The sequence below is a fragment of the Schistocerca nitens genome, chromosome 7 (assembly GCF_023898315.1).
Source record: "Schistocerca nitens isolate TAMUIC-IGC-003100 chromosome 7, iqSchNite1.1, whole genome shotgun sequence".
NCBI classification, from domain to species: domain Eukaryota; kingdom Metazoa; phylum Arthropoda; class Insecta; order Orthoptera; family Acrididae; genus Schistocerca; species Schistocerca nitens.
In genome coordinates, this window is record NC_064620.1 from 543,089,376 (window position 1) to 543,108,466 (window position 19,091).

The following is a 19,091-nucleotide window of genomic DNA, read 5'->3' on the forward strand; positions in this document are numbered from 1 at the left end:
AAATGTAGCACGCTTCCAGCAAGCATTTGTTCGCAGCCCAGGAAAATCGACTCGCAGAGCTAGCAGAGAGCTGCAAATTCCACAATCAACTGTATGGAGAGTCCTACGAAAAAGGTTAGTTATGAAACCTGAACGTCAACTACCCGAGGCGATGGATCGGCCGCCAGGCAGCCCGTGACAGAGCACTTCATCACTGGCCTCCAAGAAGCCCTGATCTTACCCCCTGCGATTTTTTCTTATGGGGGTATGTTAAGGATATGGTGTTTCGGCCACCTCTCCCAACCACCATTAATGATTTGAAACGAGAAATAACAGCAGCTATCCAAACTGTTACGCCTGATATGCTACAGAGAGTGTGGAGCGAGTTGGAGTATCGGGTTGATATTGCTCGTGTGTCTGGAGGGGGCCATATTGAACATCTCTGAACTTGTTTTTGAGTGAAAAAAAAAAAACTTTTTGAATCACCCTGTACTTCAACCACAGCGGCGCACGAACAATTTACAAACTTAGCCGTTCGGAAGTGCTTCCACTCTCGACCGGAAAGCCAGTGATCATGCCCTATTCGACGTCAGATAAGTTGCCCCGTTTCGACAACGACTGTACTGTTTTCAGAGTCCCACGACCCGCTTTATATACCATCCATTGCAAGTGCTGCCACCTACCGTCTATGAGTGCGCGTTGACGTCGAACATGGGCGGTGATGACATTTATGTGACCACACCGTATATTTTCCTGGCCAATTTTATTTTGCTAACCCTGTAGAAATAGTTAACACTATACTAGCGGACTGGAATATTTAAAGGATAAACGAAAATTACACTATCGAGGAAGGATAGTGGCAACGTGGAGTAGAAAAACTGATATAAAGTTATTATGCGGCGACGGGGAATTTTCGCTACATGTGTCTCGGCAGAAGTCCTTTTGAAACTCGCGGAACGGAGTAATTACGAAACTAAGTAGCACGGCTAACCAACACAAAAGAGTCGCAGGCTTATCAGCGTACCGCTTGCGGTGTAACTTTGTGCTCGGAAATGAAATCGGTGGTGGGAAACGAAATTTGAAGCCCCTAACACGTCAGTCTTGCTAGACAAATTTGGACATGGCGCACGCAGCACTAGTATCACTGCCTTAGAGAGGCTTGGGCCGGTGGCTTTACAGGCAGTAAGTGGGTGGTTGCTGATGGTTTGCGGAGTCGGTATTAGCGCAAAACACCGCCCACCAGTCGCTTTTAATTACGTCCGCTTAAGATTGCAGCGTAACTCCTTGCAAGTTGAAAAATTAATCCTCCCGTTGTTTCGCCAGCTCGGTGCGTTAACGTCGGCGGCGGAGAAGAGACCTGGTTATAAACAAAAAAAAAGGGGGGGAGGGGAGACGGGAAGGCAGTTTTTCTGCTAATTTGTATGGCCCACCGAGACACGGAGAGAATAGCGCGCGCCGGCGGTGCTGGGGTATTAGAACTGCTCCGTGTATCGAGAAGCAATGGCGGGATTAGCAGCGCAAAGTAGCTGCCTGGTGTCGGCTGGCCCGGGACGTCGCATTCAGCAGAGCGGCCGACGGTATTAGCGCTTCATTTGTTTTAGCAGGCACTTTTGTTTGTGTTTGCTAAAAACCGGAGATGGAGGAGTCGGATCAGAGCCGGGCCCAGGAGGCGGGCGGGGGGGGGGGGGAGGGGGGGGGATCGCGAAAAATATATATCGCCGGGGAGGCGTCCGCCGTCGCGAATAATAAGAGCGATAGAATCAAGCCGACTGCTCGCCAACTAATTGCTTCGGTTACACGGAGATGAAATTCTTAGCAGACTTGCTTCGGCTAAATTAAAACAGAATTAATGTTTTAAGAGCGTTGATGAAGCGAATGGGTTGCTAAGTACAGCTGGGGTGGAAGGAGCGGAAAGCAAACTAGGATGGAGGGGGAGGGTAGAGGGGGAGGGGGGAGTGGTACATAAGCCACGACGGCCGAAGGGGCGGCGCATAAAATGACGGGATTTCGAAGCGAACTAAGTTTGCGTTAATTATCAAGTTGTAGGGAGATAATTCTTCGCCGGCAGTATAATCGAAATAACCGTAAGCATCTTAGCGTTCTCGCCGAAACAGCTTTGGCGGCCAGCGCGACGAATCGCGCAAGGCAAGAAACCGCTGACGTCCGGCTGGGCCTGCTAAATGTGTCGGATACGTCACGCACGAGTCGTGGAAGCGAACGCGCCTGCGCCACGTACTTGGTTAACGGCCTCGGTGGAGGAATGGCCGCTGTTTACAGTGATACCGGGTGGGGATGCCGATGCTGGCGGAGAGATGTCTGACTCTAGGTCCCTATGGAGGTACACCAAAATAGGGGAGAACTTGTCAAAGCTAGGAAAACTTTAAATTCCTATCCATGGCTGGTTACGATTATGTCTCTGATGTTTACTGACAAGGGAACCTCCCCATCGCACCCCCCTCAGATTTAATTACAAGTTGGCACAGTGGATAGGCCTTGAAAAACTGAACACAGATCAATCGAGAAAACAGGAAGAAGTTGTGTGGAACTATGAAAAAAATAAGCAAAATATACAAACTGAGTAGTCCATGCGCAAGATAGGCAGCATCAAGGGCATTGTAAGCTCTGAAGCGCCGTGGTTGGCGTGAGCAGCTGCGAAACGAAAGGTCTTTGGTTCAAACCTCCCTCGTGTGAAAGATTTTTTATTTTCAGACTATTATCAAAGTTAAGGCACTCAAACATAATCAACTTCGCTCTCCAAAATTCCAGGACATGTTCAGATTTGCTTGGACACATGCAGGATTTGACGGTCTACACACGGAAAAATTTGAAAACGTTAGAAACATATGTTTTGACAGAGCACAGGGAAAACTGTGCGACTGTGAAACTGTTGCAGCCATTTGTTGCAGTTCATGTGACAAACTCTTATGTTTTCATCACTTTTTTGGGAGTGATTATCACATCCACAAGAAAACCTAAATCGGCAAGGTAGAAGAATCTTTTTACCCATTCGCCAAGTGTGCAAGTTAGATGGGTCGACAACATATACCTGTCAGGTGACGCACATGCCGTCACCAGTGTCGTATAGAGTATATCAGACGTGTTGTCCTTTGGAGAAATCGGTTGACGTATGACCTTGCGAGCAAATGTTTTCGGTGCCCACTGGAGAGGCCCGTCATTTCGTCTACTAATCGCACGGTTTTGCGGTGCGGTGGCAAAACACAGACACTAAACTTATTACAGTGAACAGAGACGTCAATGAACCAACGGACGGATCATAACTTTGCGACAATAAAGAAAGTAAAATTTTCACCCGATGGAAGACTTGAAACAAGGACCTCTACCTCCAGAGCTGCTCACGCTAACCACGGGACCACGGCGCTCCTGAGCTCAGAATATCCTTAATGTTGCTTATGTTGCGCATGGACTACTCAGTTCGTATATTTTGCTTATTTTTTTCGTAGTTCCACACAACTTCTTCCTGTTTTCTCGATTGATCTGTGTCCAGTTTTTCAAGGCCTAGCCACTGTGCCAACTTATAATTAAATCTGAGGGGGGTGCGATGGGGAGGTTCCCTTGTGAGTAAGCCTTCACTATTAAGACCAACTGCGCTGGAAGTCTGTAAGGCCAACGTCCTGCCGAAACCGCACTGGAGTACGATAGTCGACGTAAAGCAAAGGTACAAAGTTACTAAAACTGAAATGCAAAGAAAGTTTTTTCTTTAATTTTTGCTAACGTACAGACAGGATGAATGCTGAAGATTAGATAAGCAGATCACGTAACTAATGAGGAAGTACTGAAATAGAAATTCCAGGGCTAAATTCGCTGGAGGTACAGGCGAAACATGCGTTTAAATAAGAAAATTTTCCGAAATTTGTGGTAAGTTCCTATGGGACCAAACTGCTGAGGTCATCGGTCCATAGGCTTACACATTACTTAATCTAACTTAAACTAATTTACACTAAGGACAACACACACACACTTGCCTGAGGGAGGACTCGAACCTCCGACATGGGAAGCCGCGCGAATCGTGGCAAGACGCCTCAAATAAGAATGAAATACTTTAAATATATGTGGAATGTATTTCACAAGCGCTTACGTTAGCAACGCCGTGCGTAAAAAGCTCCTCCTAAACAACTGGAGCAATTTTAGCCACACCTGACATACATATATTAGCTAGATGGAAATAAATACTGTGAGGGTAAGCACCAATAACCTCCTATTGCGGTTTTGTGATAATGTGGAGAGAGAAGGGAGAGAACGAATGGGCAGACAGAGAGGGGAAAGGAGGACATGAACGCACAGGCGGGGAGGAGAAGATGGGCAGAAAGAGAGGAGAGAAATGGACAGAGAAAGGGGAGCAGGGGGGAGGAGGGAACGATGGACAGAGAAAGGAAAGAGGCAGAGATAGACAGAGGGAGTAGTTGAAGGAGATAGAGAGATGGGACAGAAGGGAAGGTGGTGAGGAGGGGGAGGAGGAGATGGAGAAGGGGATGAGCAGATGGACAGAGAGAGACAGAGGGAGGAGGTGGACTTACAGGGAAAGAGAAGCAGATAGAGGTTGAGACGGAATTAGAGGGGGAGGATGAGATGGACAGAGGGAGAAGATGCAGATGGACTGAGGGGGGGGGGGGCGGAGAAGGGAAGTGATGGAATGTGAGATATGGGGAGGAGCAGGTAGAGAGAGGAAACGAGCAGACGGACAGAGAGAGGGGTAGCAGGGGATGGAAAGTGAGTAGGGGGAGGAGGAGGTGGAGAGAGAGAGGGGGGGAGAATTATTTGGACAGAGAGAGGGGGGCAGCAGAGGGACAGGAGAAGGAGGAGATGGACAAATGGAAGATTGGAATAAATTCATATCCAGGTATACCCGGCCAACGCCGAGAATTCAGTTAGCAATGCGAAAAAGGAGTTGACGTAAAAAGAAAGACTATTGAGCAGGGAGCAGAGAGAGTTAGGTGAGAGACTTGCCTGGCTTGGCGGACTGCAGCGAAGAGGTGCTGAGCACCCGCAGCGTGTCCGGCGCGGCGCCGCTAGCCTTGAGAGCCTCCTCCAGCTGCGCCCTCCGCTTCATCTCCAGTTCCAGCTGTTCCTGGAGCCGCCGGCGCGCCTTGCGCTCCTTCTTCAGCCGCTTCTGGTACAGCACTGCCGGCAGACAAACAAAACACGACACTATTAGCTGCAGTCGCTACACACACTGACAAGTGGTCGGCTACCTCCTAATGCCTCTGTACATGCAGCGCTATAGAAAAATATGTTTTGACAGGATTCACTGACGATGATTTAAGGGTCAGTGTACTCTGCAAAGTACTCTGCAACATGATATTCGTTCAACGGCCTTACAATAAAACATTGTACTTTCCTCAAAGACTAGGAGAGAGAATAATTTTAAAATCTTAACAAGATAATGGAACATCAAGAAAATATACGAAAAAAAAATTGCGATGTAGCATGGTCCATTGCAGATGGATTAACTGTAGACGCTGCCAGGCGCTGACAATTTTATTGTATGAAACAGATTTTCCTTTGGTCTGTAAACTTCATTACGTGTCCAGTTTACTATGCGTCGATTTCGATTTACTCAAGCACCCGCCCCAGTTCACAAAGCACAAGTATGTTCCAGGAATGAGGAGGTTCTCTACAGAAATCGGCTAAGAAAGGATAATATGGAAAACACTGTCAAGAAGACGGGACGGCATGTTAGAACATGTGATAAGGCATCGGGGAATAGCTTCCATGGTACGAGAGAGAGCTGTAGGAGGTAAGAACTTAAGGGAAAGACAGGGATTGGAATACATCCAACAAATCATTGAGGACGTAGGGTGAAAGTCTACTCTGAGTTGAAGAAAATGGCACAGGAGAGGGATTCGAGGTGGGCCGCATCTAAGAAACCAGAAGACCGACGATTGAAAAAAAAAACTTCCTGATGCTTACAAGAATCTAGAAAGCTCGGTACAGTCAAATACGTAGGCAAAACTGCCTATGAGCAGAATATTTGAGCTAGATACCTGGGGATGGAGCTATACGGCATCAAGATTAGTTACGTCACAAAGCGAACAATGCAGTACAGAATACGGCAAAAAAAAGGGAATGAAAGTAAAAAAGATGTATGTGTATCGAAACTTCCTCATTTAGTTGACAATCTCTCTTCATCAGCAAACGCCGGCCGGTGTGGCCGTGCGGTCTGGGCGCTTCAGTCTGGAACCGCGTGACCGCTCCGGTCGCAGGTTCGAATCCTGCCTCGGGCATGGATGTGTGTGATGTCCTTAGGTTAGTTAGGTTTAAGTAGTTCTAAGTTCTAGGGGACTGATGACCACAGATGTTAAGTCCCATAGTGCTCAGAGCCATTTGAACCATTTGACCCATCAGCAAACAGTTGCTATGCAGACAGAGGACAAAGTGAACCGGTTTCCTTACGAATCCTTTCGACTATTCATGCCACCGTATAACTTAACGAAATGTTAATAGAACAATAACTTAACTGAAGTTGGTAAAGGCGAGAAGGAACGTGCACCGAATTAGTGGGGAACATATTCGGCGTTATTCTTCAGTACCTTATTCGGCGTAACAATTATTCCCAAGCAAATGGACAGGCCTGAAATGGAAAATTACCTCTTATCTAAAGTAACTATATTGGTAAACACTCTTTAAAATGGAACGTAAGGCAAATTTAGCGTTCTGTTGACAGCTTCGTAATAACAGTCGGAACGCTGCCTTAACTGAAGACGGATAGGAAAGAAACTGCTAGTTGCGTATTATCACCGCGGCATTTACCGTACTCTTCCCGTCGTTTCATGTTTCGAACTCCGTCCGCTCTCTTTGTACGAGACTATTGCCAAGCCGCCAGCTCACTCGGCACACAGTATTTCGTTGATACGGTTAATGTTTTTTTTTATCTTACGGTTAATGCTTGTCAAAGACAAGATTACCGCCTCAGTAACTACACACAGGCCGCCCTGGCCCACAAATATACCTCACGGAAGAGAAAGTAGTGTTTCGCGTCCGTTTCCTTGCAGTTGTTTATCTCAGATGAGGTAAACGCGGTTACGATCGCACTTGATGGAAATGCCGAAGTTTTATTTGAAACTGAATTGCTGCGAGGGACATTTGCATATTAACTGCTGGAAATTAGAGTCGTAAGCGAAATGTTCGATCGTTAAAAGAGAAACTAGTGCAGGTAAACATTGCAGGTCGTCAGAGATACGGCTCCGCTGCCGTTCGAATAGCAGACACAAGAAATAAATAACTCCCATGTTTGACCGTAACATTAAATATTTGGCGAATTGCAACATAGTACGCAAATCAGAATAATCTATTCCCAGTTCCTTTGTTTTTATGTTGTTCTAAATGTCTAGGTAATACACTCCTGGAAATTGAAATAAGAACACCGTGAATTCATTGTCCCAGGAAGGGGAAACTTTATTGACACATTCCTGGGGTCAGATACATCACATGATCACACTGACAGAACCACAGGTCACATAGACACAGGCAACAGAGCATGCACAATGTCGGCACTAGTACAGTGTATATCCACCTTTCGCAGCAATGCAGGCTGCTATTCTCCCATGGAGACGATCGTAGAGATGCTGGATGTAGTCCTGTGGAACGGCTTGCCATGCCAATTCCACCTGGCGCCTGAGTTGGACAAGCGTTCGTGCTGGTCGTGCAGACCGCGTGAGACGACGCTTCATCCAGTCCCAAACATGCTCAATGGGGGACAGATCCGGAGATCTTGCTGGCCAGGGTAGTTGACCTACACCTTCTAGAGCACGTTGGGTGGCACGGGATACATGCGGACGTGCATTGTCCTGTTGGAACAGCAAGTTCCCTTGCCGGTCTACGAATGGTAGAACGACGGGTTCGATGACGGTTTGGATGTACCGTGCACTATTCAGTGTCCCCTCGACGATCACCAGTGGTGTACGGCCAGTGTAGGAGATCGCTCCCCACACCATGATGCCGGCTGTTGGCCCTGTGTGCCTCGGTCGTATGCAGTCCTGATTGTGGCGCTCACCTGCACGGCGCCAAACACGCATACGACCATCATTGGCACCAAGGCAGAAGCGACTCTCATCGCTGAAGACGACACGTCTCCATTCGTCCCTCCATTCACGCCTGTCGCGACACCACTGGAGGCGGGCTGCACGATGTTTGGGCGTGAGCGGAAGACGGCCTAACGGTGTGCGGGACCGTAGCCCAGCTTCATGGAGACGGTTGCGAATGGTCCTCGCCGATACCCCAGGAGCAACAGTGTCCCTAAATTGCTGGGAAGTGGCGGTGCGGTCCCCTACGGCACTGCGTAGGATCCTACGGTCTTGGCGTGCATCCGTGCGTCGCTGCGGTCCGGTCCCAGGTCGACGGGTACGTGCACCTTCCGCCGACCACTGGCGACAACATCGATGTACTGTGGAGACCTCCCGCCCCACGTGTTGAGCAATTCGGCGGTACGTCCACCCGGCCTCCCGCATGCCCACTATACGCCTTCGCTCAAAGTCCGTCAACTGCACATACGGTTCACGTCCACACTGTCGCGGCATGCTACCAGTGTTAAAGACTGCGATGGAGCTCCGTATGCCACGGCAAACTGGCTGACACTGACGGCGGCGGTGCACAAATGCTGCGCAGCTAGCGCCATTCGACGGCCAACACCGCGGTTCCTGGTGTGTCCGCTGTGCCGTGCGTGTGATCATTGCTTGTACAGCCCTCTCGCAGTGTCCGGAGCAAGTATGGTGGGTCTGACACACCGGTGTCAATGTGTTCTTTTTTCCATTTCCAGGAGTGTAAAATCACTGCGAGCATACGTCATGCATAAAATAAGATTTCGCTCAGCAGTATCAGTAACCTGTGCTGCACAGGTGAAGAGCATATAACATAGTTTACATTTCTTTCTGTAAGCACGCCCTACTGGTGGAGGAGAGCGAAGAGGGTGGGGGAGCGGAGAGGGTAGGATGACGAATGCCGAGCCGGCCGCGGTGGTCTAGCGGTTCTAGGCGCTCAGTCCGGAACCGCGCGACTGCTACGGTCACAAGTTCGAATCCTGCCTCGGGCATGGATGTGTATGATGTCCTTAGGTTAGTTAGGTTTAAGTAGTTCTAAGTTCTAGGGCACTGATGACCACAGATGTTAAGTCCCATAGTGCTCAGAGCCATTTGAACCATTTGACGAATGCCGAAGGAGCGAAAGAAGGAGAAGAAGAAAAAAGAGGAAGGGGTGGAAGAAGATAAGGTACAACGAAGAAAATATTGTTCTGTTTGTGTGAACTATTACAAGGATTCTGAATGGAAATTAACGACGTCGTGAATACTATATTTCATTTTTTTCTGTTTTATTTATTGCTGTTTTACAGATATGTTGCCTACATTTTTAAATAAGGGTCATAGAATTCACAATTTTCATAAGCTAACATAAATTGTTTCTTGTTCCTAACAAATACTAGTTTCAGCAATAAAAATGGAAGTAACAATAATGAGTTGCTAAGAAAAATCACTAATGGAAACGGAAGGTTTTAAGTAAGGTAAGTAAGCAGTAACTTGTTTAAACTGGAGTTTAGCGATGACATGAAATATTAGAGATGAACTGTAGATTTCCGCCACCGTCGGTCCTTGTTGTTACTAAGGTAAGTGTCAATATCTACTGCACAACTGTCACATGGTTCTAGGAGTGGGCTATTAATGCGGATGTTGACATCAGCGATTTGAGCCAGAACTCGCAGTTACACTGTGCTTCTAGGCACAATAACCCTTCACGGCCTGTACACTACGTGATTTGGTCAAGAAATCTGTCGCTAAAATTGTTTGTATCACTGCTTAGGTCAGTTTCGCCACCTTTCTATGACGTGTCTGTCATGTTAATCGATATATTGAAGAAAAATATAGGAAGTTAAGTCGAATTATAGGGCAAAGAGCCTGAAACAAAACCACATGTAACTCAAATAATGTCGGTTAATATATCGACCACCACAATCAGCACACCAAGTACCACAATCAAGATGACCTACGGCGCACGGTTGTCAAACCTGCTTACTCACGTAGGTGTCTTATTACAATGCGCGACAGGCGATGGCCCTGTCACGGTACTTCGTAACAAAACCGATAGTATGTTGATAAAATGAAAGTGTGACTGTAGGGTAAAACAAGTAAAAATTTCCTGTGAAACCAAATGCTTCATTAGAGCAAGCTGATATTCCAGTTTTGCAAAATGTAACAGGGGCGAAAATTTTTTACTTTAGATTACCTTAGCTACTTCTTTCATGGAGGGAACTGATCTAAGAAAGGCAATGTGAGAGAATGAGCGAAACGGCTATGGTAAGCTAAGTATATACTATTATCTACTTGCTGTGACGTCGGTTCAGCGCACAGCAGAAAACATCTAGCAACATTTAAGCTACGTGTAAATCGAGTCTTCACACTTATGCAGGATAATCAAAATAAAACTTGTCGAGATAACATTTCCTGCATCTTTTAAGATAGGCAACCCAACTTAAGTGATTTACCCAGTTGCCTACCTTAAGGTGCAGGAAATATTATCCGGACAAGCTTCATTTTGACTAAACTGTACAAAGTAACTATCAATACGTATAAACTTGCGGTGTTTACTTTTTTATAAGCTAGTAACCATTTATACTTACCGCGATATAATACGCTACTTTTTGCCTGGAGTCAGAGTTTTGCGAGAGGCTATATTTTTGAGCTTGTCTCTGGCAGGAATGAAAATCCGTGTAGTTGAGTTATTCATGTGGCTAAACGGATGCTCATTAAGATGTCGTAATGAGCACAAGGGGTAGTATATATCTCACGGTCCGGTGTTTTTTTTTAACGTTGTGCGAATGTACGGCTCCGAAAAATATTTGCCAGGCGGCGCGCAAATTGGTCGCATGTGTAGCGTAGCACCTCTCTCCGGACGGACGAGCAGATTGGCGGCACTGTGTTGTAAATCCGTGTTACATAAACATGCTAGATATCCGATCACTTGTTTGCAGTTAATTTACATACAGATTTAAAACGTCCTGTTGTTCCAGCGCAACTGGTCCCCGCATAAACGTGCCAAACACTGGGTAGATAAACAGTGCAATTTTGTGCCATCGACAAGAACGCCTCACTACTAATGGCACGTTAGTCTGAGGCAGCTCATTCAGACGTCGCGAATACCGACTCGCCAAAAGAAAGATATTTCTGGCAACAGAACAGTTGGTGAATATCAAAAATTTAATGAGTTCCTTGCCTCTTAAGATGAAAGAAAATAAAAACGAAAAGCGGCATTGAATAGTTGTAGATTTCAGGCTTTTCGCACACATACATCATGGTAGTCACAATGGCTATTCTTGGCAAAACCGAGATAGTGAAATCAGTGAAAAACTTAATAGTAAAACTAGTCTAATGTCTTTTCAGTACAGTCTTTACTTCACCAATCTACATTAGGAAGAGAAAGCTTTATCACGGGAACTTCAAATGCTATCCATTTATGCGGAAATAAATTTCGTGTTTTGTCCCAGGCTTGTGGTAGTGAGTACACGTGTTCGTGATATTCATACTGTTTAAGAAGTGATTTCTTGTCTCACACAGCTAAGCCCAATAGGGAAGGTAAGTTCAGTTCCCTTAGACAGCAGACTGATTAGGGAGGGAGCTAATTACAGCTGAAGTGGAGTTGTTAGATCCATATGTGTGCCGAATTCTGGTGATGAAAGCGAAGGCATTCTTTGGATTTTAATTAGCAAAACAAAATGACGGTAAGAGATACTTCTGATGATCTTTTACGCCGGCACATAGCGTAACTTCTCTTCCATTCTTTCACCAAAATGCTTAACAACATAGAAGAGGCCATTTACACAGTATATAGCACACTTGGACCCTGCTAGAAAGGTTGTGCAGAGAGCTTATTTACGTTATTTTGAATGGTAGCGATCGGAAATAGTCGCGGCGAATATGTAATTTAAGTTGTATTCAAGTGTTCCGACGGGTGGAGTGTTTATTCTGGAAGAACTTTCGTCTACGAGAACTGGATCCATATTCAGGTGAGGAATAATCGATTAAGACATCGGTGGATCCCTTTTAAAATTAGTACATTTTGAGTCCTATCATGTTGCAGGGTATTTTTGACTAGCCCACACAGGAAGTGATTCGTTCTAGATTTAATTACTATTATCTGAAGTTTGTTTATTCTTACATCTTGTACTCAATAGCATGTTCGTGGAATTTAATACTTATTCTACTCTTCTAAATTTTCGCTGTTTCCGGTATAAAGTTAAGGTCCCACGCAAATCTTAGGGTAAGCGTCTGTTTCCCTGGTATATTTATTGCCGTTCAAAAACTATGCTGTAGCTCCTTTCAGTGCTCTTCAGTCCGGAACCGCGCGACTGCTACGGTCGCAGGTTCAAATCCTGCCTCGGGCATGGATGTGTGTGATGTCCTTAGGTTAGTAAGGTTTAAGTTTTATGGGACTGATGACTTCAGATGTTAAGTCCCATAGTGCTCAGAGCCATTTGAACCTTTCAGTGCTCTCCTGTTCAAGTTTAACGGAACTCCGGCTTGCAAGGGTCCTATGAGCCTACAAGTATTATCGCATATTAAAATGAATAGCTGACGACAGTCAACTTCTGTATTGTGTTTACAAAGATATGAAAACAATGCATCTTGTACATCAATAACTTTCGTAAAGCAGTACAATAAGTTAAACAGAGTATCTCCCTCTAACGATTAGAGTAAATGAGTAGAAGAAAACAAAAAGCCTGAGTGCTCCAATGCATAGTTAAGTTGAGTAGATGAGTCTGTGTGCCTGTTATTCATTCTTTATTAGTACAGTAGATAATTAAATGCAGTAGTAAACAGCGTGTCAAATATTTTGCTAATACCCCGTTAAATTGAACTAAATTCGATTGAGTCCGTCCTAGAAACACTCGCAATTCGCCGTCTGATGTCTGACAGTTTGTTTTTGAAATGTAAATCAGAGCCTCGTTGATAGGAAAAAGTGTAGATAGGGTCACCTTATAAATAAATGAAAAGTGCTAGTTTGCTCTTGTTCTACAGTACAACTATTATTGTGTCAACCGGTTCTCGGCTTATAAGACCATCTTCACACATTTACTGACTATTGTCGCCTTATAAACTTATTCTTTCCCTTGATTTCGCCCTTCTGTGATTATGATTTGGTTTTTGCAGGTATAAATTAAACACCTATAAATAAGTAGTGGGAACCGGAAATTGGCGCCAGCACTGAAACCCATTGCCTTAGTTATTAGGCTGTGTGAGACAGTATCCAGGCCTTACTCAGGCTTTCAGTGTCATTGATGTTTCCACCTACGATTTCGGACCACGTTTGCCAGCAGTGGCTGCACTGCTGCCACATGGGATATGTATGAAATGAATCGAATGCTCTGTAATTAAATGAATGGTGGGAATTAAACCCACTGTAATTAAATGAATGGTGGGAGTGAAATAAATGAAGTGAAATGACACGAAATGGTGGATTTAACTCATTGATACGGAATGGTAAGCCACAGGTGTCTACTAACTCCACTGTCCCCCCCTCGCTCCCCACCACACTTGTGTGCTCGCCATATGCCCTGTCTAATAATTTCTGGTAGTAAACATAAGGTAAACACACCTCAATGATGGCCGAAGTGCTGCCTATAAGGCAGTACGAGGAGCGACGTATGATCGTGGGACGGGTGATACAGTCGTTATTACCAGTAGATGTAGCCTAACGATACCACTTCTTATTTATAGAAGTAGCTCCTCATTTGGCCTTACGAGGCCGAGTGGACCCCGTTCCAGACCTCCCTGCACTAGAAAAACTCTGAAAAGGTACCTGGAATCGAACCTTACTCCTGCACCGAAGGCGGCAATGCTAAGCTTCCTTCTGTGGAAGGTGATAACCCAACCTTTGAAGCAACTGATCGATATGAACAGGGAAATAGGATTCGAATCACAGTCTGGCACAAATTTTCAATTTCTATCGCAGATCCATGAGAAGTTAAAGTGAAAGATTTTTACTTTCGTAGCGTCTTCATTCAGTTCATAACATCGATCAATTCAGAGCGTTTATCTCACATAATTATCTACCTGACTTCGTAGTCGAGGTCACTAACGCGCGCCTGTGCTGTTGAAATATGCTCACTATTTTTATATACTTGAATTTAGCATATTTCGTGACAGTACTCACTTTTCCGTGGATGTTTATAAGATGATATTTGACTTCTTTTGTGTTGGCTTCAGTTGTCTAGCGAAAGTATGATTCCATAATGCTGTTTCGTCGGCTGCGGAAATGTCCTGGTTCAATGCGTTTGCCTCATTTTTGGTGCTTCAAATACCATTTTTCCGAATGTCCTTCCTTCTTGATGTTTATATTAAAAAAAGTAGTAGAATAACTCATTTTTGATGGTCACTTGCAAATTATTATAACGGGGACCTGTACATTGTTCCAGCCTCACACACCGAGTGTTCAGTGCCGACTGACCACGGTCAAAGACGACTCCAGCGTCAAAGACATTTCACACAACACACAAGCTTCCACTTGTAACAAGTCTCTTTGATATTATTCGTCACATCTACTAATATTAATCAATATGCTGCCACTCTCGAACATATAAGCAAATTAGCATAAAATAAGGCAAATTAAAATTCACAAAAAATATTCTGACAAAAATATTAGAAAACATTTACAACCTCCCTCATTAGATTTGGTATCGACAAATCCGGTAGAAAATAACACATCTCCCAGATCTATTACACTGTGACGCTCGAGTCCGAAGTAAGTCAGTTCGAATCCTGCTGGTGGAAATTTTTGACTTCCAGTATTTAGCTGGTAAGGAGAGGAGAGGTGGTGGTGTAAAGTTCCTGATAAACGTTATGGGTTAAATCCAAACTTCCCTGCAGTTGACACTGTTGATGGTGAATGATCTCTCGCATGGCGATGTTAAGCTTGGTGCTATTGGATAGGAGCAGGCTATGTGCCAGCACCTGTTTTTACCCTCTCCCTTCATCCGTAACTACAGGAAACCGATACTACAGTGTACATGCATGCATTTCAGTCATCCGCACGACAAGGATGCACACTTGACGCTGGTCAGGGGAAGGCGAGGCCAACCCACCTACATCAGGCCATTGCCGTAAGTAGCGATGCAGAATTTCTGAATCTTCCCCTCTGCGCTCATTTCCTGAGTATGTGACTACTTGACTTCTGAATCAGGTGTCTGTGTCAGGACGTGAGTGTTTCTCTGCTGAATCAGTAACTGAGGGGAATAACGGCGTGAAATGGTTGCTGAGTTTGTAACACATGTGTCAGCGGGCGCCTCTAATAGGTAGCTGACGATATGAGGAGAGGGAGAGGGAAGGAACTGAAGAAGAAGCTCAGAGGAAGAAACATTTCTGCGTACATCGCGGCCTAGCCGTGGGGCGTGGGAGGGTGCGTCTGAGAGAGAGGCACAATAGTGCGGGCGGCGGGGGTGCGTGAGGGGGCAGCAGACGGCGACGCACTGGGCAGACGCAGTTGCGTGCCTACCTGCGCTGGACGGCCGGCAGCGGGGAACAATATGATCGCGGCCCCCCGGGGCTCGGGATGAGCCCCCCTTAAGTTTCACATCGGCAGGGGGCCGCCCTCGGGACAAAGGATGCCGGGTAATATGTTTTGTAATCACCGTGTGCGATAATTACCAATATGCTATCGGCCAATAGGCCGTCGCCGGCCCATCGGGCAGGCCTGCTCGCGCTCAATCACTCAGCCCGCCCTCCGCTAGCCGCCGTGCGCTATTCAGCCCGCACCGCGCGGACGTCGACGCCGCGCCGCCCGCTCGTTACAGTATTTCACGGCCACGCGTCGAAAGCTCCCTAGCTATCCTAGCGGGATAGTGTGGCGGTGGAGAGGGGGGAGGTGCGAGGGGGGGGGGGAGAGAAGTGCTATGTTGTAGCACCGCTGGATGGTACCTAGGTACCACCGGCAATCTGGAGACGTAAACAAGTAATGTCAGACGTAAACACGTAATGTCGATATCTTTCTCAATCCCAAACCGAAATCTTAGATGTGGAGCATACTGACCTACAGCGTAGCCCAAGGTCTAAGTCAGGTTGAAAGATGACGGTCTGGATGAGAGTTAGCGAGGTGGTATCGAAAGCTTCAGTTAATCTCCACTGCGCTGATGACAGGTTCTTTTCCAATTATTATGAACACTTTTATAGGTTTTTATGTACCTAAAAAACGCGTTCGACAGCGTAAAATGGCTAAAGATGTAATTCTTCATGCTTTCCCGGCGATCTGTTGACATCTTGGACATTCGGGAATCCAGCCGAATGTTCGCGTCGTTCTCGCACGATATTTCAACAGCGTGCCTCGCTGTCTTCTTCAGGTGCTACCTGAGACTGGTCCTTGGGTCGATCGAGTCCAGTACTCGATCGACCCAAGGACCAGTCTCAGGTAGCACCTGAAGAAGACAGCGAGGCACTCTGTTGAAATATCGTGCGAGAACGACGCGAACATCCGGCTGGATTCCCGAATATCCAAGATGGCTAAAGATGTTTGAAATACTCGGGAAAATTCATAAAAATCGTCAGGGTAAGAAGTTCAAAAATGGTTCAAATCGCTCTGAGCACTATGGGATTTAACATCTCAGGTCATCAGTCCCCTAGAACTTAGAACTACTTAAACCTAACTAACCTAAGGACATCACACACATCCATGCCCGAGGTGGGATTCGAACCTGCGACCGTAGCGGTCGCGCGGTTCCAGACTGGAGCGCCTAGAAACGCTCGGCCACCAGCGGCCGGCGGTAAGAAGTTATAACTACACTTACAGACTGCAATATGAGGTGGAATCGGACTACGCAATTTAAAAAACGGGCGAGGAAGGATTCTTTACCTTGCCTTCCAGGCAACAACGTTTTCGTTTTGGCATTCGTGTGAATCAACATATATTTTGTCACACGTACCTCGGTGGACATACACGTCAAAACGTCACGTATAATGCGAAATGGTTTGTTTAGTTCGTTTGTAAGCATTTCGATAACACATACGGTTGACCATGTTACGAGGTCTTATGAACCGCGTATCTGCCCCACCTGAACATCATTTTTCAGCAACTTGCATAGAAGTGACCCGCGCCGCCAGTACTCAAACTCTACAACTAGCAGCACCCTTCTGATTTCATCCTGACTTCTGCCCAAGTCAGTAAGCCAGATTGTAGAAGTGTAACGATGTTAAAGAGAGCTCTGAATTTTTATTACAAAAGTTACAAAAATTTAAATGTTCTTTTCTTTAACTATTATAACTGACAGCAGGAGGACGAAAAAGTGTGAAAGAAAAGTAAACACATAACAACGAACTTCAACTATAATATATTTCTAAGGAAACGAAAACGTCTAAACTTTGTACGCAACACTCTACAAAAAGTGAAATTTGTCCAATTCGCCACCTTTTCATTCCACAATTTTATTCCGGATAAGTGTTCGTTTTTCTTTCATTTCCTTTCAGTTTACGGTATGGGACCAGGGCAAGGTAAGAGTCTGTATTCTAATCAACTTAGTCACAAAATTGTTGTGAATGTCATGGTCAGCCGATTCAAACGAAGAGATAAGGCGAGAATTAAAATTCTCGCACACATTTGTCGCTCTCCGAAGTGCACAGGATCCGCCTGCCCAAAGAGATGTAGGCAGATGCCTAGAACTTGAAGAAAGAAGAAGGAAAGCGTACAGCGCCGGCGGAAATCACGGTCTTCACCTTTAAGTAACCTCCGGATCCATCACTCAGCCGGTACGGACCAGCGCAGTCGACTGGTAGTGACGGGTGTAACGAGCTGCAACACGGAACGCATCTGTTGTGGATGCGGCGGCAGAGCCTATAGCGCTTCTGCTGCGGCCCGCCCACACAACGAGGTGGGGGCGGGCGGCCACGCCGTGGCGCCGGTAGCGTCTCCATCTGGGCGGGCGTCCCTGCCGCTTCGGAAACAACGGCACAATTTCACGCGGCCGCGAGCACCGCATTGTGTCGGGTTTTTCTGCGCCGCCCGCGCTGACCGTGTAACGCGCCGCTCCGCCAGGACCACACACGCTCAGCGGGGTACCACCACCTCCCCCTCCCAGCCCCGCTCCGCCCCCACTTCTCCGTGCCTCTCCTCATAGTTTTGAACACCAAAGGCACGGTGCTCCCGGGAGGGATAACCATTTGTCTGCGGCGTCTTTCCAAATACATCGCACGCCGAAAAGCCACTTTGTTTCACAAGTACGTCATCACTCATTCCCCACTACCACCCCAACCTCCGTTCTGCAAGCTGCGCCTAAAATGTTCCACTATTATTATCATAAAACTAATGCAACAGAACAAACAAAAAACACAAATTTATTTACCTTCAAAGTAATCTCCATTGCCCACAGCACTTGTTTATAAAGCTGATTCAACAATTTTTATATTCGATGAAAGCGCTGATGTCGCTTAACTTCGGATGTCCTTTGCATTGCAAAAAACGTGTGCTCTGTAACTGTAAACACTGCCTTCCCTTCTTCATATCAAACGCGCCCTCATTCCCGGTCATGATGGTTTGCAGAAAAAAAACTAAAAGAAAATGACCCTCCGATTCTGAAACGTATACTACGTAGGGCACATTTCCCTTATAATAATTCTATCGAAAAACAAATGTCTTTTTCCTTGATAACTTCAATCTAGTAACCGAGTCCTCAACTGGAAAAAAGTGTGGTATGTCATACACGGCATCACTGACAGTACTTGTGTCATATGATAGGAATCTCTTATCAACGCACGTAGCTTGTACTAGTGGTAAGTGATATATGCCTCCTTTCTCGATATAGTTTTTCATATGAAAGTCAATGTGATCACTCGCAAAGAAATGATGAAAACATAATAGTTTGTTGCATAAGCTGCAACAAACGAACGCATCAGTTTCACAATCACACAGTTTCTTTGTGCTCTGTGAAAACATATGTTTTTAACGTTTTTGAAGTTCTCTTCCATTTTGGAAGCCTTGACTCTTGGATTCTTTTTATGTTCAGAGCCGTTTATTTGTTGTTTAGCGCTACTTATAAGTGCTCCTAATATACGGGAAGAAATGCATTAATAACCCACTATCGGAATTTGAATTGACATCTGTTTTCCTGAACTACACACGCTAGGAATTTT

The 19,091-nt window shown here is 45.8% G+C and overlaps 1 protein-coding gene across 1 annotated transcript in view; it reads right to left on the bottom strand.

The window, feature by feature from the left end:
- The window catches only part of LOC126195260 (dachshund homolog 2), a 1,077,114-nt gene that overhangs the window by 89,473 nt on the left and 968,550 nt on the right, over positions 1-19,091 (bottom strand). The window contains exon 11 of the mRNA XM_049933786.1: positions 4,945-5,118. Coding sequence (XP_049789743.1) covers positions 4,945-5,118 — 174 coding nt within the window. The remainder of the gene's footprint in view (positions 1-4,944; positions 5,119-19,091) is intronic.